The sequence below is a fragment of the Geotrypetes seraphini genome, chromosome 13 (assembly GCF_902459505.1).
Source record: "Geotrypetes seraphini chromosome 13, aGeoSer1.1, whole genome shotgun sequence".
NCBI lineage: Eukaryota > Metazoa > Chordata > Amphibia > Gymnophiona > Dermophiidae > Geotrypetes > Geotrypetes seraphini.
This window is the reverse complement of record NC_047096.1, coordinates 72,535,172-72,559,409: the sequence shown is the minus strand read 5'-3', so window position 1 is coordinate 72,559,409 and position 24,238 is coordinate 72,535,172. Positions and strand designations below refer to the sequence as shown.

At 45.2% G+C, this 24,238-nt stretch overlaps 1 protein-coding gene across 3 annotated transcripts in view; it reads left to right on the top strand.

Annotated features, from left to right (window-relative positions):
- Positions 1–15,184, top strand: part of ADAM11 (ADAM metallopeptidase domain 11) — a 103,088-nt gene extending 87,904 nt beyond the window's left edge. Inside the window, exons 22-27 of one of the 3 annotated variants that reach the window (XM_033917931.1) lie at positions 2,027–2,146; positions 5,135–5,303; positions 6,794–6,908; positions 8,996–9,086; positions 11,253–11,270; positions 14,159–15,184. In XM_033917931.1, the coding sequence (XP_033773822.1) occupies positions 2,027–2,146; positions 5,135–5,303; positions 6,794–6,908; positions 8,996–9,086; positions 11,253–11,270; positions 14,159–14,174 (529 nt within the window). In that variant the 3' untranslated portion in view covers positions 14,175–15,184. The remainder of the gene's footprint in view (positions 1–2,026; positions 2,147–5,134; positions 5,304–6,793; positions 6,909–8,995; positions 9,087–11,252; positions 11,271–14,158) is intronic. The other 2 variants (XM_033917930.1, XM_033917929.1) reach the window with 2 other exon arrangements.
- The last annotated feature ends 9,054 nt before the right edge of the window (positions 15,185–24,238 follow it).

Below are 24,238 nucleotides of genomic sequence, written 5' to 3'. Positions count from 1 at the left end.
CCCTCCCCTGATGTCTGCTCCCCTCTCCTTCCCTGACCCCCCTGCCACGTGCACCCCTTCCCTTTCCCCATACCGATGAAAACTTGCTGCCCGTGTCAACATTGGCTTTCTTCTGATGTCACTTCCTAGGTGCAGGACCCCAGAAGTGATGTCAGAGGGAGAGCTGATGCTAGAGCGAGCAGCAGGTTGTAGTTGCAGCTCACACCGACGAGGGGCTAGAGGTATGGTGGAGGAAGTGAAGGTGCACGTGCGGCGGGGAGGAGTGGGAAGGAGCAGGCGGGGGTGGGGGAGAAGAAAACGAATTAAGAAGGGGATCACGAACAGATTGGAGAAGGTTATCATGCCGCTGTACGGGCCATGGTGCGCCCTCACCTGGAATACTGCGTCCAGCACTGGTCGCCGTACATGAAGAAGGACACGGTACTACTCGAAAGGGTCCAGAGAAGAGTGACTAAAATGGTTAAGGGGCTGGAGGAATTGCCGTACAGTTAGAGAAACTGGGCTTCTCCCTCGAGCAGAGGCGATTGAGAGGGGACATGATCGAAACATTCAAGGTACTGAAGGGAATAGACTTAATAGATAAAGACAGGTTGTTCATCCTTTCCAAGGTAGGGAGAACGAGAGGGCACTCTCTAAAGTTGAAAGGGGATAGATTCCGTACGAACATAAGGAAGTTCTTCTTCACCCAGAGAGTGGTGGAAAACTGGAACGCTCTTCCGGAGGCTTTCCGTAGGGGAAAACACCCTCCAGGGATTCAAGACAAAGTTGGCAAGTTCCTGCGGAACTAGAGCGTGCGCAGGTGGGGCTGGTCTCGGTTAGGGCGCTGGTCTTTGACCTGGGGGCCACCATGGGAGCGGACTGCTGGGCACGATGGACCACTGGTCTGACCCAGCATCGGCAATTCTTATGAATGTCAGACAGCTGCCCCCCTGACTATGCCACCAGGTGGAAGGAGGGGGAATCGGTGTATAAGGACAAAAGACTGGCAAATAGCTAATTGTGCACATGTTAAGTTTAGACTGAAGTTATGACATACATGGAAAATGGCTTTTGGACCACACTTACCAGACGCTAGGGTGCACCTGCAGGTTTTAACCATTCTAATTAGCCTATGTTTTTAATTACATTTCTATTAGAAACTTTGTAATTTTGGATAAACAGGAATCCTCATACAGTGGCATAGTGAGGGTGAGTGGTGCCCCTTCCCCACCGCCCCTGCCATGCAAGCGTGCCCCTTCCCTGTACCTTTTTAACTTCGGCACGAGGAGCTACCAACTTACTGCCTGCATCAGCTTTGGCACTTTCTCTAAAGTCACTTCCTAGGTGTGGAACCTGGAAGTGACATCAGAGAGAACACCAAAGCCATTGCAGGCAGTAAGTTGGTGGCTGCTTGCCCCGAAATTGAAAAGGTACGGGGGAAGGGGCGCACACGTGGAAGGGAAGGAGTGGGACCAGGGGGGTGCGGAGAGGAGAAGGGGTGCTGGTGCCCTGAGCAAGATGGGGCCCAGGGCAGTCTGCCCCCCCTCTTACTACGCCACTGTCTTCATAGGTCATGCTCCTCCGTCAGTCTTTTAAATGCACATCTTTTCCTACTGAGCTAATAAATGGTGTCCCAGTCGTGCACATTTTCTATTAAAAGTATAATTTTTTTGTTGACTTTGCTGATTTCTCACAGTTGCTGTTGTAAAGGAGGATAATTTTGCTGTTTGATTGCCTATCTATTAGGTACCTTAAATTTGCAACTAGAGGCTTTACCCTTAGATAGCCATGGCTAGTTTGGCTTTAGCAGAGCAGGACTGTAGTTCCAAATTAATGCTGTATTGCTTATATTCATTATAAAAATCAATACAAGTATTTTGTCCATGACCTCTTCCTTAGTGCCATTTTTGCTTAAAGGAAATATTTGGGTTTAATTAAAGCAGAGATGGGTCTGGAAAGTGAAAGCTAAAAATGCTTTGATGCTGATGTAAAACGGGCACATACAGTTTGGTGTACATACCTTCTCTTCCTTCTTGATATGTTCCAGAGATGTCTTGTGTGGTTACCTCCTGTGTTCAAATATCACAGGCACACCAAAGATCGGTGACCTCAGTGGAGAAATAACCAGCATGACATTCTACCATCAAAGCAAATATGTGGACTGCAGGTACGGTAACGTGAGCCATGCCTTTGCTCAACAGGGCAGGTGCAGGCTGATTTTCACAATTTTATGAAGGCTTTTCAGCTTTTAAAGCATGTTGTAGCCATAGAAAAAGACTTTTATTAAATTGCACAGCTATATATTCTGGTATGCACATTAAAAAGATGGCAGCAAATGTGTTGCACATAGGCATTGCTGGAAGCATAGTTTGGGTGGTACAAGGATGAAACAGCAATGTACACGTGTATTTTATAAATTATGCAGCTATACTTTATATTTATGCATTTATATAAATTTAACTTATATAAATATTTATATAATTTAATTTATGCAGCTATACTTTATATTTATGCATTTATATAAATTTAATTTATATAATTTATAATTATTTATATAATTTAATTTATGCATTTATATTTTAAATTATGCAGCTATATTTTATAAATTATACATTTAAGCAGCTGTAAATTGTGTATACAAGGACCTGTATGCTGTTGGGTAGTTCTGGGTGTCTAATTTATAAAAGGCACAGACACTGATGTTGCTTTTATATATATATATATATATATATAAAAAGGCAAAGTAGGCGTCTTTGTGGACTTTCCACATAGGCACCCTGTTATAAAATTATGGCCAATGTATGTTTAAAAGAGGATAAGAACATAAGAACAGCCGCTGCTGGGTCAGACCAGTGGTCCATCGCGCCCAGCACGTGGCGGCCCCCAGGATATGAGCTGTTAGTCTTACAAGGAGACTTATGAGGCTGGAAGGAGAGAAGCATAAAACAGGCCATTACAGGTGGTGGGTCTTAAATTACAGGGCTATCATAATATAAATGCAGTAAGCATAAGGTTACCAGATTTTGTCTGTAAAAGAAGAGGCCACGTGTCTCCGTCCCAGTCATGCCCCATTCCACCCCCAGCCCCACCTCCACATGAACATCATCTTCTTTTCCCCAAGCTCAGGGCTGTGCTCAGAGGCCCTTCAGATTCGGCCCCAAGCTCGGGTCCTTCCATAACCCGGACAAACTGCCGGGTTTTGGAAATCCCCCCAGGCACCCAGATAGTCCTCTAAAAAGAGGACATGTCCTGGTTTACCCAGACATCTGGTAACCCTAAGTAAGCATAGCAGAAGGTTGTTGACATTTGAAGAGCACCAAAAAGTGCCCCTTGGTGCTCCGAGTTATCACTCTACTACCTCTGCACACGGGGGGCATAGGCAGAAGAGGGTTTTTTGTTGTTGTTTTTTTCTGGGGGGTGGACTAAGGGGATCATGCATTTATTCTCATTTCATCACCCCCCACTCTACCCCCGGCAGCATTAAATCCTACCTTTATTGGTAAGTTACCCAAGCCCTGCCAGCTGAAACAGTCCACTGCTCCCTTCCATACTGTCTGAGCAGCAAAGAAGTCAGCTACATTCTTCAGCTGCTAATGCCAGCACTCTTGTGCCTGCTAAACTGAGCATGAGTGAGAATGCCAACTTTGCTTTAAATTCTTTATTCATTTTCAAATTTACAATAAGTGTAACATATATATCCAAACAAATTAACAATAAATATAACACTTAATAATCATCACCACCCTTCCCACCCTTTCTTATCATATAATCAATACCTTATACAATATGTAACAATAAATTTACCCTCCCCTCCCCCCTCACAATCAAACTTGTAAATTTAAGGGGAAAAAAAATAAAATGCCAACTTTGATGGCTGAAGCACGCCAATGATTTCTTTGCTGCTCAGACATCATGGGAGGAAGCTCAGGAAGCAGACTGCTTCGGCTGGTGGGGCTTGGGCATCCCCACCAATCACTCCACGGGTGTCAAAATTTGGAGGAAGCCTAAGCTCAAAAGTGAGAGCCCCCTCCATGGCCTCCTCCCCCTGTGGCAGTGACACTGCTTGGCTTATATTAGATATAAGCAGCAAGGCGGAAGAAAGAATTTAGCTACAAGTCTTGTAAAACTAAAAACTGCAAGACTTGTATTGGAGTTCTTTTCTGCGTCATATGTGCAGAGGTGGCATAATTGGCTTGCTGCAGCAGCAGGCCTGGTGGGTAGGGGTACCATATTTGCTAAGTCAAAAAAGAGGACACTTGACACTGCCCTGCCCATGTTCCACCCTCTGTCCCACCCATGGTTCCCTGCTCCACCCCTGCCTTCCACTAGTCTCCCCCTAAACTGCCCTCCCTTCCCCCCCAGCACAGCCTCTTGAAACTCCGAACCATCAAACATTATTTTGACTTCCTCTCATTTTGATTGCTGGTTCAGTCCCTAATCTTAAGCACCTTAGACTACTGCAATATCATATACTTGGGTTCCTTGAAGAAAACCATCAAACGCCTGAGAATCATCCAGAATACAGCCGTCCGTCTCATCTACGGTCTCAAAAAGTTGGACCATGTAAGCCCGTTCTACAGAAAACTTCACTTGTTGCCAATAGAGGCAAGGGTCATCTTCAAGTTTGCCTGCCTTTGCTTCAAAACCTTAACAGGTTCATCCCCGATCTACCTATTGCACCATTTTGCATTCCCAGGCACTACCTGCACACGGAATGCCCAACTGTTTACCTTCCCCTCCCCGAAAGGCTGCATCTACAAGAGATTCCTTGATAGAACTCTGTCATTCCAAGCTGGCAAATGGAATAAATGTCTAACCTCCCTCATTTCAAATACTTCCTCCTACCAATCCTTCAGGAAATCAATCAAAACCTACCTATTTGACAAATTTCTTTGACTCCTTCCCAACTGGTTACATCTCTGAGAAATTATTGCATATCTGTCACATTCCCAATTACTCCTAACCTCTCTCGGCTCAATAATGTAATTTGAATTATTTTACTAATGTAATACCTTCTGTAACATCGCTGTCTTATATACAGTCTCTTCCTCTGTAAACCGCTCTGAACTGCTTCTGGTATTGCGGTATACAAAATAAAGTTGTTATTATTATTATTATGTATTTCTCTACTGTCTCCATTTTTCTTTTTCCTTAGGGGAGGCCAAGTGCTGTTAGTAGATGGCTTTAATCTTGGTTATGTAGATGATGGTACACCTTGTGGACCTAACATGATGTGTCTGAACCACAGATGTCTGCCAATGATCGCCTTTAATTTCAGCTCTTGTCCAAGCAGTTGGGATGGAAGGATCTGCTACAATCATGGTGTAGGTTTTCTGAGTAAATATTTATATTATAAAAATGCAGTTGGGAGTAAGAATTTGGGAATGATGCTTCAAAGTTGCATTTGTATGTTGTTCCTCAAGTTGAACACAAAGGCCCGGATTCTCTAACCATTGCCAATTTTTTTTAGGCGCAAGTAGGCACCCAAGCTCAGATATATGCCTAGATATATGCATGTATCACCTAAATTATAGTATTTTATAATTTGCACATGTACGTATGTATTCCGCCCTTTTCCCACAACCACAGGCATAGTATGCACCATCAAAGCATTGTGTGTACTTTTTCCACTAGAAAGTATTCTATAAGAGGCCATTTACACATCATCCTAGGCAGCTCCTTAGACAATTACCCTCCTAGTAGCTAAATTTAGGGTCTATATTTGCCGAGCTCCAGATAGGCACAGCTCATCACAGGTGTCATGTCTGTCACTGTAACAATTACTTCAAGTTAGGAAGGAATATAAAATAGGAGATGAATCCACAGGTAGCTGCAAATAAAAGTGTGTGGGGTCAGATCACAGTTCTCAAAGTGGAAGCCCAGAAGAGTAGGAGAAAACTGCATCGGCAAAAATAGAAAGTAGGAAAAATGGCAAAGAAATCTACCCCCTTCCCCTAATTCTTCAAAACTATTTAACTGCCAACTGACTGGTTAAATATAATTTAACTGGCTCACTGTGAATATTCAGTGCAAGGTAGCCAGTTGTCTTGGCTGAATATTCATGGTTAGTGGCTGAAACTTGGCCAGCTATATCATGCAATAACTGCCAAAATTGAGCTCTGACTGGCCAAGTTTAGCAGCCAAATTGGGCTGTGTAAATAGCAAGTCTTTCTTTGGCCATCATTAACTTAACCAGCCAGCCCTGAATTTTGACTTAGGCCCGCATTCTCTAACTGGCACCTAAAAACTTGGCGCTGGAATCATGCCTCCATAGGCGCTTTAGACCGCCTAATGCCGCTGTAGGTGTGGCTAATGCCGGAAGTGCCATTAGGTGCCTTAAATCATCTATGGAGGCACGACTCACATCAAAGGTAGATGTTGGAAATGTAGGCCTGGAAAACCCTAGCCTACATTTCTGGCAATGGTGCCAGGTACAGGTGCCTTAATTAACGCCAGCCCCCAAAAAACTCAGATCTTCAATACCAGTTACCAGAAACGGCCCAATATTGTGTATCCAGGGTCAGTGTCGACTGCGGGAGTTAGCTGGGCTGCCTCTCTTGGTCTGAATATCGGCCCCTATGTTTAAAACTGAAGAAATTGTTGTAGGATGTATATAAAGGGAAATCAAATTAGCATATTTATAAGAATATTCAGCAATCATTCAGAAAATGGTCAGATACATCATATTCACTCTGAATAAAAATATTTCATTGCAACAATTATATACAAAAATATTAGTAATGCAGTTAGCCTGCTATTAATGGCTTCATTCTTCCTCTTTCCCCCCCTCTCCATTTTTAATGATTCATGGCAGGTCTGCAGCAATGAGGGGAAATGTATCTGTAATTCTGAGTGGACTGGAAAGGACTGCAGCGTCTTTGACCCCCTGCCACAGCCAACCCCTACAAGGGAGCTTGAGAAGTACAAGGGTTCGTCTGTCTGTCTATATTATAAGGATAAATAAATGTCAGGTTAAAGGATTTTGGTTTTATAAACAGATATAAGAGCTAAAAAATTCATTTGCAGAACAAACACTGGAAAGGCTTCTAAGTTCATGTCCTTGGTTGCTTGTCAGGGTATTAGAGCTCTCTTTGATATCTATGAGTACAAAAGGTCCTGAGGTATGGGAACAGCTTAAATATAAACAAGGAGAAAAGAAGTACTCTGGAGATGGTATAAAGCTATCAATGTTACTTTTAATTTGGTTTATACCAAGTTCGCATTGCTTGGAGCAGTTCAGTATAGCATAGTCTGGCTGAGATTCACTGCTATTTGGCCAGCCAAAAATGGTTTCTGGCTAGCCAAATAGCACTGGATGGCTTTCTGCTGATATTTAGCAAGAGATGGTCTGCTGTCTCCCACTGAATATCCAAGTGAATCGTAAACTGTGTGCAGCGGCGAGATTCCAGGTGTGCCACCAGGGTTTGAAGGACACACAACCTATGCCAAGTGTCACTTCTGGCATCGGCTCCTCTCCACCCCCACATGAACCTCGTTTTCCCTGAGCTCAGGGCCATGTCTGGAGGGCCTCTGAGCATGTGTGGACATTGATGTGATGATGATGTACGCATGTGTGCAACATCATTGCGTCAACGTCTGTGCATGCTCGGAGGCCCTCCAGACACGGCCCCGAGCTCAGAGAAAACAAGACATGGCTCCTGGAGGATGGAGCAGGGTGGGGTTGCGGGACAATGGACTGTCCTGTTTGGCGAACTGGCCAGTGACCAGCGACATAGCCAAATATTCAATGGCTCACCAGCTAAGTTCAGGAGCCAGATAGACCCAACTAAAAAGTAGATCTATCTTTGGCCACTATGACAGCCAGCTGATGAATATCGGCTTAGCTGGCTATGTTGTAGGTCGGCCAAAAAACCATGGAAATTCAATGCCGGACACTAGAAAAGGTGTCAACATTGAATTTCCGGTTTCACTGCTGACTGCGGGAGATAGTTGGCCATCTCCCATGGTCTGAATATCAACCCCAGTGTATCCAGCTTTGTATCTCTGTTCAAGGCATTCTTAGTCCAGGTTGCATTCAGTACATATCAGTGCTTGTGGAATATAATTTTAACAAAAAAGAGAGAGGTGATGGCTTTTATTTTTAAATACTCATAGCTAACTTTAACCCATTGCATTTATAAGCAACATAGTCTTCCATTGCTCAAGACTGGTTGTGTGACCTTGCATCCCTATGCCTCCCAGGATGTTCCTGCTCTGTACGGTTTCAGTTTTCAATTAATTCACATTAAAATATTACGCGTAGAGCGCTTACAAGAAGATCATGAAAGTAAAATTTGAAGGTGGAACATGAATTGGATTCCATCCTTATTCATTCCAAGAAATTACCTTCCTTCTATAATTAGAGTTCTCTCTCATCTACTCACTTTTTGTAAAGTACTGAAGACATATTTATTTCAGAAATTTTCTAATGATCCTTCTTATTCAAATAATCAATCATAAAAGATACAATTCTGACCTAAAAGATATAGCTTCTGTTCTAATCTCCTGTATAATTTTATTAATATTTTGTTAACCGAGTCAAGCCCTCCTGTTGGGATGAATCGGTATAAAAAAATCAAAGATTAGATTAGATATTTTGATGTTCAACGAAGTAACAGAAATATAAACCCAAGAAGTCACCAACTTATATCTCATGCAGAGGATCATCCTGGTGAATCTGTGTTTTTGTGTTAAAATCCACAGCCCACATTCAACATTCTCTCTCTCTTTCTGTTTTTCTCTCACTTGTGTTTTTCTTGCAGTTACTTCATGAGGCTAAATTTGATGATTTCAGAGTAGGAGGAGTAGTTAAACCAAACTGCGGGGCATCCCCACAACAAAAACAAAAGTAATATATAAGAACAAAGATTTTTATTTACACTGATTTGCAAAGCCAGCAAAACCATGCATTTTCTTCTTTAGCTTTCTCCAAGTAAAGAACGTGGATCAGTTGTTGTGTATCTTTATCAATGTGCATTCTTGTGATCTTGTTTTCCCTTATCCTCCTTTGTCACAGGTCCCAGTGGCACCAATATCATTATAGGTGCCATTGCTGGTGCTGTTCTTGTGGCTGCCATTGTCCTGGGGGGGACTGGATGGGGATTTAAGTAAGCAAAAGTACATGTCTTCTCCTGATTGCTTCCTTACCTCCACACTGAGGGTTCTTCTATATCATGTTTGATTAGAGTTTGAGGAACTTCACTGTAAGCAAAACAAAATGTTTTACTATCAGCTTTATTCCATATCTGAATTATGTGGATAGAAGGGGAGCACAGAATGCAGAGCTATGACCAGAATAATTAAACGGAATGGTAGCTTCAACAAAGCAAATCCTTTGTTGTCAAGAAATGGGATTGAGATGGGAGGTTGAGGTCACTGATTGGGAGATAAACAGCATTGTCCTCCATGATGCCCTTCTGTCAGTGAGCTCTACCACAGCAGTGAGAAATCTTTTCTAGTGGATCAAAACTGAAGCTTCCTGAGAACTTGAGGAATGAGCTGTGGGAAGCTTCGTTCTTTAATGCGTGCCCATGTTTCCTTTATACAAAATGGAACAGTGACCTATAACCAAATTTAGCAAAGATGCTGCTTGTGGCCCAGAGATGTGATTATTGTGCCTGAACTGCAGCACTAGTTTAACAAGTGCAAAACCCAGCTTGCCCAGCATGGATTCAAAATCCACACAGTAATATGATTTCTGGCGCTTGATCACTTTTTGGGCGGGATATAGAATAGAGTTGTTGTCAGTGGATCTTCTAATTGAGCATTAGTGATTTTACAAGTTAGTATTTCTAGGTTTTCTGAAGTTTTGGAATCTGTCTTGGTGTAGTTAAAGGGTTCTTTTAGTTTAATCGCTAGGCCACCTCCTTTTTTCCAGCTTCTTGATAGTGAGAGTATTTTGTATCCCTGTGGTAGGATTTCTTTCATGATAGCATCTGTGTCAGAGACCAGCCATGTTTCTGTCAGGAACAGAAAATCCGGTTGTGTTTGTAATATCCAGTCGTATATTATGTGTGCCAGCACTGATAAAACACTTTTTAGATATCTCAATAGGTAAAACTTGAAATACTGTAAGTACAAAAACTTGGGTAGTACCATCATCCGCACTGCCTCCATTCTACCCATCCAAGAAAGATATAACTTATCCCAGCACGCAAAATCCTGCACCACCAAGGAAGCCAATGGAATATAATTAAGTCGAAATAGCGAGGTCCAATCAACTCCCAAATATATCCCCAAGTATCTGATGGGACCCATCACTCACCTAAAGGGGACCCTGCGCTTAATCTCCTGGATGTCAATAGCTGTACAGAAATATTCAAGATCTCTGTTTTAGTCATATTTGCCTTAAACCCCAACAGCTGCCCATACTCAATCATAAGATCCTGAAAAGCCAAAAGTGACCCCTCAGATCCTTCTACAATAGCAAGAATATCATCTGCAAATAGAGATAATTTATTCTCCACCTCCTGAATGTGTAATCCCCAATTCGTGCACACCAGCCATATCCTTTGCACCAGCAGTTCAATCACCAACGCAAAAAGTAAGGGGGAAAGCGGACACCCCATTAATTTTAACACAGGCCAACAGGCCATGGTACAAAGTTAAAATCCAGGAGATAAAGCGCTGTCCCATTCCCATCTGTCTAAGCACAGCCTCTATAAACTTCCAATTCACAAGATCAAACGCCTTCTCGGCATCGACTGCTACCGCCACCTAAGAAGGCACCTAAATCTAGGCCATATTGACTATCTGCTCTGGCGAGTTGGCATTTAGAAGTGCTGCCCGATTCACGATTCAAATTGGTTCACCGATTCACTTCGGGTGAATCGATTCAAATTGATTTAAAACCCAAAAAAATTGGCTTCCCGATTCATCTGACCCTCCCCCTCGACCCCTAAGGCAGGAACAGCAGCGCTGCTCTTGCTTGGCAGCCTTTGCCTGGAGCACACTCACAGGATTTTTTCTGTATTTTCTTCTCATGTAACATGTTCTTAGAATTCTGCAAGCATTCCTCGTAGCTTTGTGCAGATCAAATTTAAAGGGAACTCATCTTTAATATGAAGTGTAGGAAATTCAGCAACTGATCAAATGAAGCCAGCCAGAGAGGGGAGAGAGAAGCATGGGAATGGGTGGAGAAGGATTGAAGATTAAGCCTGGTTTTGTTGTGCAAATAGGATGGGAAAAGATTTTGCTTTGGTTGGAATCATGTAAGAGATTAATCAAAGTCTTGTCTTTTTTTTTTCTTCCCTTTCAATGCTTGCCTTGGAAAGAAACATTCGGCGAGGAAGGTATGGCCAAGCTTACTAGGGGTAATGCAAAGGCCTCTTTTCATCTCATCGCACCATGTCGCTGAGGCCTAGCCTTCCTCAGAGCAGGTCCAGATGACAGCATACTGGCCACCATTTCCATGTTAAATTCTTAAGCCTCATTTTTAAGATCTAGTAGACTACAGTGATGTCCACATTCTGCTTTAGGCAGAAGATTAGGTGACCAAGGAAAGGTACTAGAATATAGTGTCAGACATGAAGGTTGCTTTGAAGACACAAAAAATGACCTATTCATTCCTACCTCTCCATGCAACCAGTGACTTACAAAGATTATTCTGCCCTTACTATCTTCCTAGTGATAAAATCCATGTTCACAGTGGGGATCCAGTGAACGCGGCATACTTGGTGTAAGAAACCATAACAACTTCTTTAAAAAAAAAAAAAAAAAGTTGAACACAGCTGTCAAGTGCAGTCAGTAAGGATGAAGTTCAATAAAAGTAGAGATGGTTTTTCCATTCCTTGTTAATAAGCTGGTCTTCTATTTCAGTCAGACATTAGGGACCAAAGCTAGAGAATTTCTAAGAAAAAGGACCATTTAAATTAAATGATTAATTTATAGAGCGAGTATGGGTGGGCAGACTGGATGGACCATTTTGGGTCTTTATCTGCCGCCATTTACTATGTAATGTGTGAATGCTCATAGTCACTGTCAAAAGCCTTTACTTAGCTCCTTGTCTGCTAGAGAATGATAAAGGGATACATTTTTCCCCGTCCCCACTGGAACTCATTTTCCCATCCCGGTGGGTTCTTTTCCTGTCTCTTCCGTATTCCTGCAAGCTCCTTCCTTGTGTGCACAAGCCTCAAACACTTTGAAATCATAAGTGTTTGAGGCTTGTACAGTTAAGGAATGGGGACGGGGAAATTGAGTTCCTGCAAGGATGGAGTTTTAAAAATGTGTCCCCATGTCATCCTCTATTGTCTGCTTCATGTGCTTATTCTTGTCCCATATGTGCCTCTCTGCTGCTTATTTAGTCTAAACAGTACAGTGTAGGCTTTTCCAGGTAAGGAAACCCACCACAGTAAAGCTCTAGGTAATTGTTTCAGGTACAAACATTAATAAATGAGAACACATCAGCCATTGAATCAAATGTTTTTCTGTGCTAGATGGCATAAAAAGGATTTTTTTTTTTTTTAAATCAGTAAATTGAGCAGGTCTGTGCCTTTATAAGAATTCAGTTGCTCTTGTAGTGGCACAGTAACAAATCATGCAGGAATTGAACAGTTCAAATTGTATCACTTCTTTGGGCAATCAGTTCAGTCAGAGCCAGCATCTACTGGGCTCTGGCACCATGAGCTGCCTTTTATCTAGAAGGTAGTTTCTCCATTTACTGTAGCCTTCTTTCAAATTATTGGGCTCAGTTCATTGTTGGGTGAAGCACATCTAGCAGTAGAAAACTAAGTAGTTTGGAACTGTGTAATTCTTGTCCCTCAAAATCTGTTCATGTGCAATTACTAGGATTCTCTCATCCCTTGGGGCCTCAACAGAATATCTTAGAAAGTTCAAGATCTAGTCCAGGAACTGGACTTGGATTTCCAACATGTCAACATAGACACACAATTTATAGGACAGATTCTCTGATATCTTCTGTAAACTGGTTTGGTAGCTGTATTAGTCCACTTTTAAAGGCAATACTGATATATATAGAAACTAGTGTTTCAGCCCGTTACATTAACGGGTGCTAGTAAAGCCTCCTTCCCTCACATGTCCCTTATTTTCAGCCCCAGCTCCAAACCCATTTTTACCCTCCAGCCCCCTTCTCCCATATTTTCCCTTTCAGCCCCAGTCCCCTTTTCTCACCATCAGCATTTCCCTCCCCACTCCACTTCCCTGTGCAGTAGCAGCAGAAGCATACCCTCACCTTCCATTTTCCTGTGCAGCAGCACCTCTTCCGTACTCCCCTTGCCCCTATTCCCTGCTCCCCCTATCCAGCAGCACCTCTTCCCTGCTCCCCCGTCCCTCTTTCCTGCTCCCCTGGCCCAGCAGCATTTCTTCCCTGCTCGTCCCTATCCAGCAGCACCCCTTTCTTGCTCCCCCGGACCAGCAGCACCTCTTTACTGCTCCCCTCTCACTGCTTTCCATACTTTGTCCCTTCCACACCCTCCGAAGCCAACCTGCCTGCCAGCCATCCCCCTGTGCAGTAGAACCTTCTTTCCCCCCTCCCCCGGCCACTATCACCGCCATGCAGCCGACCCCACTGACCCTCCTACCGCGAGACAACCGTCAAACCTACTTGCTTCAGCAGCGGCCGTATCACACTAAAGACGCTGCTTGGTGGCCTTCTCATACTCTGATTTCCTCTGCCAGCGTCTCTGATGATGCGGCAGAGGAAATCAGAGCTTGGGAAGGCTGCTAAGCAGCGTCTTTAGCGTGATGCGACTGCTACTGGAGCCAGGAGGTTTGTGTGTCTCGCGGTGGGAGGGTCAATGGGTGTTCCTATGTGCTGGGGAAGGGGGCGAGAGAGAGAGAGATGCATGGTAAGCGTGCATGCGCACTCTGCTGACTACAGATCAGGTAACACAGCGGTAAGAGTGCGCATGTGCGCTTAGCACTTTATTATAGTAGATAAAACAAAAACATAGGAGATACCTTTTTATTGGACTAACTTAAGCTCGTCTAGAATTGCTCTAAACTGTAATGTCATACAAATTAACATCAACTGTAACGCTTACAAATACAATTTAATTTGTTGTACTTTTGCCAGCCTTGCTGCAGAATAGCATCAGTTTAAAATATTTAGAGTAACACAGCAAGTTCAAGTCCAGGTGTATTTTATATCCTTGTGCCACATCCCTCGAGGTCTCCCAATGCAAGCCGATGCTGAAATCTTTCACTATTCTGTCTCTTTCAGGTCTGGAGGGGGTTAATTGTGTTCCTTCCACTCTGAACTGCTCATTGTGGGTCAGAAAATGCTTAAATGACTGCAAGAAAAAAAAAAGCAGCAAATGATTAAGAATCAGAATTGAACCAAGTCTTCCGGTGCTTTATAAAGCTGCATCTTTTTATGGCAAGATGAACTTTATTGGGGGTGGGGGTATCTTCAGTGAGCTCTGAACATTCTCTGGCTATATCATCTCCAAGATTGCTGGGGGACAGAGAGATCCGCTTCCTCCCTCCCTACCTTGCACTATGGTACAGATTTCACATTGATTCCCAGTAGGGGCTCAAGGAGTGCTCAATCTTTTTGGTAAATGGGGTTGCTGTCTCGCTCTTTTCTACATATACCTCCCTTTGCAATGATTTTCTATCCACCTTGCATTTCTGCCAGCAAGGAATGCACAGAGGAAGACTGCCAAGCAAACCCTGCACCAGGCCAGTTGTTATCATCATGGTGCATCTCTCCCCGCCTGGCGGAGGTGTAGTGGGCATTGTACCTTTGAACTAAAAAGTCATGAAGAATCATTTATTCTTACTGTTTCAGCTCTTTTCCCTTGCTGTTTTAATGCAGCTCATCTAAGAAAATTCAAAGCTAAAATTAAAAACCTGTATCTTTTTATTAAAAAAAAAGTATAAATAAAATAAATTAATGTAACAGATGTGGTGGGTGATGTGTACAGATCTTGATAAAAGGAATTTGCTTGTATTCAAATGTGGTTTCTTTGCCACATGAAGAAAAATAAAATATACAGCTAAAAACAAGAAAGATGAACTGTAAACAAGGCTATTCCAATGTTCAATTATAAGATAAATTTAGGGGCATAGTTATCAATGTGAGCTACCATTAAGATTAGCATAGGTCCCATTTTATGAATGAGATAGTTACTAATAACAAGGATTAACAGTAAAATAACATCTTCATGGCAGCCCAGGTTGATAACGTTCCCCTTTAATAGTATAAATACTGAAATGTTGGGGCAGTCTCCAATGAGGGCTGTATACTTAGTCCAGTGATTTTCCACCTTTTCCATTCCAAGGGAACAAATAGTGGAAAATCGCTGGACTAAGGGGTCCTTTTACATGTGCTAGCCATTTTAGCATGCACTAAAACAGCTAACATGCCTTAGTAAAAGAGGGGGTAAGTGTATAGCCCTTGTTGGAGACTGCCCCAAATTGGTTGGGCTGAGAACTTTTCAGCAGCCCCTCGTTATTACACCAGGGACAGACAAACATATCCATGGAACCTAAGTATATTAAACAAAGTTTCAAGTTTATTTAAGTCTTGGAAAAACATCTGAGTAGTTTACAATGACAAGGGGAAGTTGAAAGTGAATGATAGTGAAAGGGAGGGGGTGATGAAATGAGGGTAAAGATGGAACTACAATACTTTATAGTAAAGCAAAGGGGAGGGGAAATGGGGGGGGGGGAGGGTCTGCACAGGTCATCTCCAAGGACTGAAAATTAATTATAAGCATCAGTGAAAAGGAAAGTTTTTAGAGCTTCTTTGACTTTATCAAGAATCACATCAGTTCTTATGTATAAAGGCAGTGCTTTCCAGAGTAGGACTGGTGACTGAGAATTCAGTGTAGGTAATTAAGCGTTAACAGTATGGTGTTAACTGTTAGGCATTTATCCAGGATTCTAAATATGGCATCTATTCAAGATGTAGACCCAACTAAATTGGCTAACAAGCCAGTTGGATGCTAATTAGTACCAATTTGAATTTGCACACACATCTTTCTACACACAATTCTTTAACAATGTGCACCCAAATCCAAAGGCCTGGAGACAAATTGTGCCCATTATTGAGCATTCATTTTTTTTTTTTTTTTGCGCCAATTCTTGAGTGCCATTTACTGAATCTGGGCTTTAATGCTGGAAGTAGCACATGCTAATGTGTAAATCGCTACTGAGGGACATGGGATGGCATCTTGAGATCAATGTATAGGGGGTCATTATTAGGGATAAGGAAATAAGGCAGCTGGGCCACTAGATCCACCTAGAGGAGCAATAAAGAAGCAGACCAAACAGAATATAAAAACAGCCTTTATTATCAATCTCCCAGGACACAAAACTGATGTGGCTGCATCAGGGGCAGACTTTTACCAGTTGGTGAATGACACAATGAAAACACCACCAACTGATTGTTGCCACGGACCCAGGTATATTTATGTTGCAGCTGTGGTATTTTCATTCTGTCTTTCAGCTGGTAAGTCTGCCCCTGATGCAGCCCTTTTGGCAAAATATGGGCACATTTTATATCCTGGGAGAACATTAATAAAGACTGTTATTGTATTCTGTTTTGTCTGCTTCTTTATTACTCTTCACAGGGGTCATTAGAATGCATTAACTGCATTTGTGGCAAGTAATGAAGAATAGTTAATGCCACCTCAACAACCATCTAGTTCATATTCAAAATTATTTAACTGGGGTTCATAGACAAAACCGCCGAAGACAAAGGTGCGTGCCGACAACTGAGCGCAAGACGGAAGCGCGCGCTGAAGAAAAAGAGTGTTTTTAGGGGCTCTGACGGGGGGTTTTTGTTGGGGAACCCCCCACTTAATACAGATCGCGGCGGCGTTATGGGAGGTTGTAACTGCCCTCATTATACTGGAAACATAACTTTCCCTGTTTTTTAGGGAAAAAGTGGTTTTCAGTAAAATGTGGGGGGTTACAACGCCCCTACAATGTGGTGCGATCTGTATAAAGTATCCCCCCCACACCCCCCATCGGAGCCCTTTAAAGCAGTCATTTTCTTCAATGCACACCTCCACATTGCGCTCAGTTGTCTGCGCGCGCCTTTGTCCCGGCGCGCTTTTGAACTGACACCCCTCTCATCAGCTCCCGACTCCCAGTGCTGTACTTTTAGATCTTGGGCAGCTGGCGTACATCGTCAATGAACATGCCTGCCCCCAGAAGTACAATGAAGGGTTCTGGAGCAGGCCTGTTCATTCACGCCACGCAGTGGCTGCTCAAAGATTTAAAAAGTACAGCACTGCGAGGGGGGTGGGTGGGCAGGAACCAAATGGCAATCGCCAATCTTTGGGGAGGCCATGGACGAATTAACCAGTCGTCCAGGTAGGGGTGTACCAGGATGCCCTCCGACCGCAAGGCTGCCGCGACGACCACCATCACCTTGGTGAACGTCCGGGGAGCCGTGGCCAGCCCAAAGGGAAGCGCACAGAACTGATAGTGCTGACCCAAGATCGCAAAGCGCAGGAAACGCTGATGAGAGGCCCGAATGGGAACATGCAAGTAGGCCTCCGTCAGATCGAGAGAAGTGAGAAACTCCCCCGGCTGAACCGCCAGAATGACCGACCGCAGAGTTTCCATACGGAAAGAGGGAATCTTGAGAGCCCTGTTGACCCCTTTCAAATCGAGGATGGGCCGAAAGGTCCCCTCCTTCTTGGGCACCACAAAGTAAATGGAGTACCTGCCCGTGCCCCACTCCGGAGGGGGCACTGGAACAACCGCCCTGAAATCTAGCAAGCGCTGAAGGGTCTGGCGAAAAGCCTGCGTCTTCCCAGGAGTCTGACATGGAGAAGCGAGGAAAAAATCCGGCAGAGAGCGGGCGAACTCCAGGGCATAACCGTCCCGCACCACCTCCAGGACCCACTGATCGGACGTGATCTCGGCCCATTTGGGGAAAAAGTTGCGCAGCCGGGCCCCCACCGGAACCAAAGGGGGCGCCGGCAAGGCGTCATTGTGCAGGACGGGAAGCGGGAGAACCGGCGGAGGGATTCCCTGCCCCCCGACGGGCCCCCCGAAAGGGCTGCATGCGCTGGAAGAACCGACCCCGGGAAAACCCCGGAGACTGGAAAGAAGCAGCCCCACACCCAGGGCGATACTTGCGAAATTCCCGCAAACGCCCCCGGGCCGCACCACCCCGAGACGCAGGGCGGGCACGGTCCTCCGGCAGATGGGGAACTTTCGAGTCCGACAGAGTCTGAATCAACTTATCCAAGTCCTCTCCAAATAAAAACGACCCCCGAAAGGGAAATTTAGTAAGCTTAGCTTTGGACGCAGCATCCGCTGCCCAAGCGCGCAGCCACAACACACGCCTTGCGGCCACGCCAAAAGCCATAGACTTAGCCGAGATCCGCACCAAGTCATATAGAGCATCTGAGAGGAATGAGGCAGCCATCTCAATCTTCGCTACCTCCTGATCCACCAGAGACCAGTCATCAGACTCCCGATCCAAGACACGCTCCGACCACCGAAACACGGCGCGAGCGACCAGTCCCCCAGAAATAGCCACCTGGACCCCAAAAGCAGAAACCTGAAAATTTTGCTTAAGAATGTTCTCCAACTTGCGCTCCTCAGAGTCCCGCAAGGCAGAACCGCCCTCAACAGGCACAGTATGCCGCTTAGAAATTGCCGAGACCACCGCATCAACGACTGGCGAAGCTAACGTAGCCCGATCCCCTTCTGGAATGGGATACAGGCGAGCCATGCTGCGCGCCAGCCGAAACGGCGTCTCCGGCGTTTTCCACTGCTCCAGAATAATATCCCGAATATCCTGATGCATAGGAAAAGAGCGGGAAACGGAACGGATCCCCCGTAACAGAGGGTCCCCCACACGCGGAGTCTCCGGCGGCGCGTTCTCAAAACGCAAAACCGAAGAAACCTGTTGAATAAGGTCAGGCAGCTCATCTCTCTGAAAAAGGCGCACTACAGACGCCTCTTCACCGGAGAACGGGAAACCCGACAACCCGCCGCCAGCTTCCGTCCCCTCCAGAGGGTCCTGGAATTCCTCAGAAGGGTCCAGGTCCTCCTCCAGACCGACACGTTCCTCCGACCACAAATCCTCGTCCCACGACACCCGCGGACGCTTGGACAAGGGAGGCGGCGGAGGGGACGTCACGTCAGACGAGAGAGGCAAAGCCGCAGGGAGCGCGGAGGAAACCCCACCCCCCGAAACCCCCTGGGCGCAACCGGGACCCCCAGCCGCCTGAAAATAGGCTCTGCATAAAGAAAAGAAAAAATCAGGAGAAAAACCCCCCCGAGGGTCCCAAGGGACTCCCTGCCACAGCAGGGGACCCAGCAGAAACCTGCCCCTGCATAGTCAAAACAGGGGGAAGGTCACCTGAGGTGGAAGATAAAATGGAGGGGCCAGACAGAGAAGATGGCGGTTTTCCCGCCAAAAAAGTTCCCTCCATAGCCTGAAGCGGCTGAGAAACCTGAACAGTCTCAGCCGCTAAAGCAGGCAAGCCGGCATCAGCTGTCAAAAAATCAGCTGAGAGGGAATCCTCTAAAACCCGACCGTCGGCGGCTCGGGGAATCCCTCCATGGGCGGACGGAGAAGACCGGGCTTCACCACCGTTCCCTGCCGACTCGCGAGGCACCATCGGCGGGGAGCTCTGGGCGCCTGCAGCCGCTGCCGACGGAGCTCCTCCACCGCACCGGCCTGAACACCGCTTGCACAGGCCGGCCGCGAGTGCCTCGCGTCTGGAGCACAATGAGCACTTTTTCCCTTTAGAAGTGCTCATTGCTCCATACGCGACCTAGCTGTAAAAAAGTGCCGGTTAGTTGAAAAAATACAGTAAAATACAGTTTTCTTAAAGGGAAACAACCCTCCAGACCAGCACTACCTCAGGATTTTATTTTTTTTTTTTTGACAGAACAGACTCCACAGGCTCTCTAAGCAATATGCCTTGCTTGATTTAGGGGGCAAGGCTTACTGCTGAGGCTCCTCTAAAAAAATGTGGGGAGGTGGAGGAAGTGGGGGGAGGGACCCCGCTCGAGACCCGCCGGGTTTGACACCTCCGAGGTCGGACGAACCCCCAAACAGAGTCCGCCCAAGCTCCGTCCGGCCAAAAACAGGGACAATAAACCCCCTAAACAAATTCCAACAGCCCTACCAAGGGAGATGGGTACAGATCACATCAACACCTGCTGGAGACTGAAAGAAGACTGAGGGAAATAGAGAAGGGAGGATAGTATATACTGTCCCAAAGTTTTGTTTTCAGTCTCCACCTGCTGGTCATGATTAGATATATACCCATTCGTAAAGTTAACCTCTACTGGTCTGGAGAGTGCTAAAGAAACTATGATTTATCTTTCACTTTATAAAAGCTGAAATGGGACTCCAACAAGAACAGCACATATGTAACCTAAGCAGAAACACCAGGTAGGGTTACAAACCTTTGTTACAGAAAGGTGAACAAACATGAAAAAAAAAATCATTTTTAATTTGGTATTTTTAATCAAGACAGTGAACATAAATTATACAATTTATCTATGCGGAATGTGTGAACAAAGTACTTAATACTACTGAATCAAAAAAAAATCATACCTAGCTCCCATGCCATTAGTGGTCTGCAGAAGGAATGTCTTATTTGCTTATGATTGTGAGGTAGTCCTTGGTGAAAGGAGGAAGAAGGTCAAGTTATAAATTTTAATGCTATTTTGCTAACTTTATTAAGGCTTATTGTAATCTGCACATGGGTGTAGGCTTTGCTCAAAAAAGGCATGAATAAACTAGCATTGCCTTAATATTCTACAAAAAACAAGAGTGTCCTATTACTCTGCTTTTAGGAGTAAGAGAACCTTGAAAATTACTTCTTCATACTATAACAAAAAAAACCTATTTTTAGAAGCAATAGGTACCAATTACTTTCTTGTTAATCCTACAATACTGTTAATATAAAACTTTTGTAGTTATGGGTGAAGATATTACAAAATACCTCTACGTCAACAAATGATGGAAAATATACTGTTTTGCTATGCATGATGCATCCATTTTTTAAACACACAAAGTCAAGAACAAAATGTATAAAAGTAAAAAATATTATACTGGGAACATAGTATATTTTCAATCAAGGTGCCTAATTTTTAGTTTACACAACATGTTCATGTTTTAATTATTCTGTGTCCAATGTAAAATCATGGTTCAACAAAGTGCTAGAACACAGCTAATAGGCATACTAACTTACAAATAAAGCTTCTATTCTACATTCCGATATAGAAAAAAACCCGTTTCATTTTCTTCTCAGCAGCTCACCAATTCATGTCACAAAATCAGTAGAAAAGGAGAAATTAGGTTCTTACCTGCTAATTTACTTTCTTTTAGTCTCTCAAGACTGGCATAGGTTAATATTACAAGCGGGTTATATCACATCATGACCAGCAGGTGGAGACTGAGATAAAACTTTGGAATAGTATATGTGACTCCTCCTTAATTACCTCAGTCTGCCGAATAGCCATGCAGAACTAAGAACTATAAACAGTAAACAAACAGTACTCCGAACAGGAGAATCAACCAATAAAAACAGGAACGCTAGGGCTTCCAGTGACATCACTGACCGAGATGGAAGGTTAGAGACTGAGCTCTGACTCCTCACAGCGCTTAGCCTCCCGTTTCCCCCATCTAGCAGTACGTATTGGGCCTTGGCTGAATCCCGGAGAGTAGTGGGGCACACCGCGATATTGCTATGCTGGTGAAGAAAAAAATCGGAGGTGGGCAGAGCGCTGGAAGGCGGCAGCGAGAAAGAAAGCCTGCGCCATGTGCGTGGGACCTCCGCAGCGTCGGGGTGCGAGTCCGGCGAGAGCGCGTCTGAAGAGTATTCGGAACGTGGCGCATCTCCGTGGCTGCGATGGGCGGACCAGGCAGGGGCTATTACAAAAGCAGACCTACAGAAATGGGCTGATATCAAGCTGAAGGTTGCGGCTGTAAAGGGGAAGATCAAGGAGGCAGTTAAGGAGATCCGGCAGGACTTTGCTGTCTTGCTTGGTCGGGTAGAGTACGGATTGGTGAAAATGAAGAGATGGTCCAGGCACTCTGACTCTGTGGGGGCAGCACAGAAAGACATTGGGGATTGCTATTTCTAGACTGAAGACCTGGAAAATCGCTCCAGGCATAACAATGTGCGCATCCGCGGTGTCCCAGATACGGAGGAGTTTGGAGACGCCAAGCAAGTGGTGCAGTTGTATCAGTATTTTTGGGGGGGCGTAGGAATTGGCAGCAGGGGTGGGGGCCTTGAAGGTGGACAGGGCGCATTGGTCCCTGGGGCCCAGAAAGTCTGACCACCCTAGATAAATTATTGCCTGTATCCATCATTTCCTGGAAAAGGAGCACCTGGTGCGGAAGGCGAGAGATATGGGGACTATCCAATGGAAAAAACTCACCAGGTCGAAATTTTTCAGGACCTTTCAGCCATCACCCTACAGAAACGTAGGGAATTCCAGCCACTTTTGGAGGTGCTAAAGAAAGCTAATGTACGGTACCCCTGGCTGTTCCCTTTTGGCCTTCTGGTCACTATTAATGGAGTGCATGGGAGAGTGACCAAGGTGGCAGAGTTGAGAGCCTTACTGCAGAAGGAGGGTATGCTGTCACTGGGAGTTTATGCTGGGACCGCAGGCGAGGCAGATGGAGCGGTTCCGGTGGAGGGAGAACTCCTTGAAGCCGCAAGCGAAGACCAGTGCAAAGCGGCTGGAAGCTAAGGCAGATCTGGAGCGAGCAGGCCCCAGTGGTACCTTACGGCTGCCTGCCTGAGCCAGGACCTGGACTGAGTTATGGACCTGTTGGAGTGTGTGGACTTCTGTATAGGGCTGCATATTTGGCAAGGAGGTGGTTGTTGGGGGGACTGTTCTAGAGAGAGTGTGTATTGGGGTGTGCATGTGGAGCTGATGGGGGGGTGGGGGGGCTTGTGTGGTGACAATGAGGGAGTCACTTGAAGCCATGGTAGGAGGCGGGAGTGAGGGGGAAGAGCAGTGGGGGTTGGAGGGTGGAGATGGCTGGGGGATTTAGTGGTGCGCAACCAGGGTGGGGGAATTTTGGTTTTGAATGGGGGGGCTAATAACTTAAGATGTGGGAGTTTCAATGTGAAGGGCCTCAATATGCTGTGTGACAGTTGTTGTTGAAGGAGGTAAAGAGGCTCCATTTTAATATTTTGTTTTATCAAAGAAAAGCATTTTATTAAGGCGGGGGAAAAATTAGTTCATTTCAGAGAATATCCTGTCCAAGCTTGGGCATCTAATACAGTGGAAAAGAAGAAAGCAGGGGTGGGTATTTTATTTTCTAACCGTCTGAAGGAGGTACCGGACCAGGAATGGAGAGATGTAGGGGGGAGGTGGTTAATCTGGATAGGGGAGGTGAATGGGTAACGGGTGACCCTAGTGAATTTGCATGCCCCAAATTCCCAACAGGGGAAGTTCTTTGATGTTTTGTTGGAAAAAATACCGTCAGTTAAGGTAGGCCACCTGGTGGTAGGAGGGGACTTTAATTTGGTGCTTCATCCGGGTTGGGATTCTACAGGTAAGGGGGGAGATTGCCTTAAGGGGGGGACCGGAAAGCAGAGTTACTTACCATAACAGTTGTTATCTAGGGACAGCAGGCAGATATTCTCACACATGGGTGACGTCACCGACGGAACCCTGCAGCGGACAGCCTCGAAAGCAGACTTGCTTGAAGATCTTTATAAGAGATTCCGAGTGCTGCAACGCGCATGCGTGTGTGCCTTCCCGCCCGAACTAGGGGGGGCGCATCTCCTGTGAGGATCCTCAGTTCAGATACCTAGCCAAGAAGCCAACCAGGGGAGGTGGGTGGGTTGTAAGAATATCTGCCTGCTGTCCCTGGATAACAACTGTGCTTTATCCCAGGACAAGCAGGCAGCATATTCTCACACATGGTGACTTCCAAGCTAAGTATAAAGGGATGGAGCTGAGAAGTCCTCTTCATCTTCGTTCTGCAGCAAACTTCGTTGCCTTCTTTCACCGCAGCTGTTTTTTTGTTTTATTCTCGGTTACTGTGCTTTTCTTCTGTTTTTAACACAAATTTAAAAAAAAAAACAAAAACCTTGTTTCTCTTTTTTCGTCCAGTCCACGGGCTTTGGGCCTAGGCCCACTCGCTCTTATCATTCAACACAGGGAGGCTGCATACAAGATGGAGGGGCTATGCGAGGAAAAATGGCGAAATTCCCACCAAAAACAACCCCTCCAGGGACTGCAGCGGCTGGGAAACCTGAACTGTACCAGCGCTAAAGCAGGCAAAAGCGGGCATCAGTTGTGAAAGAAAACAGCTGATAGGAAATCCCTTCGTGAAGACCGGGGTTCC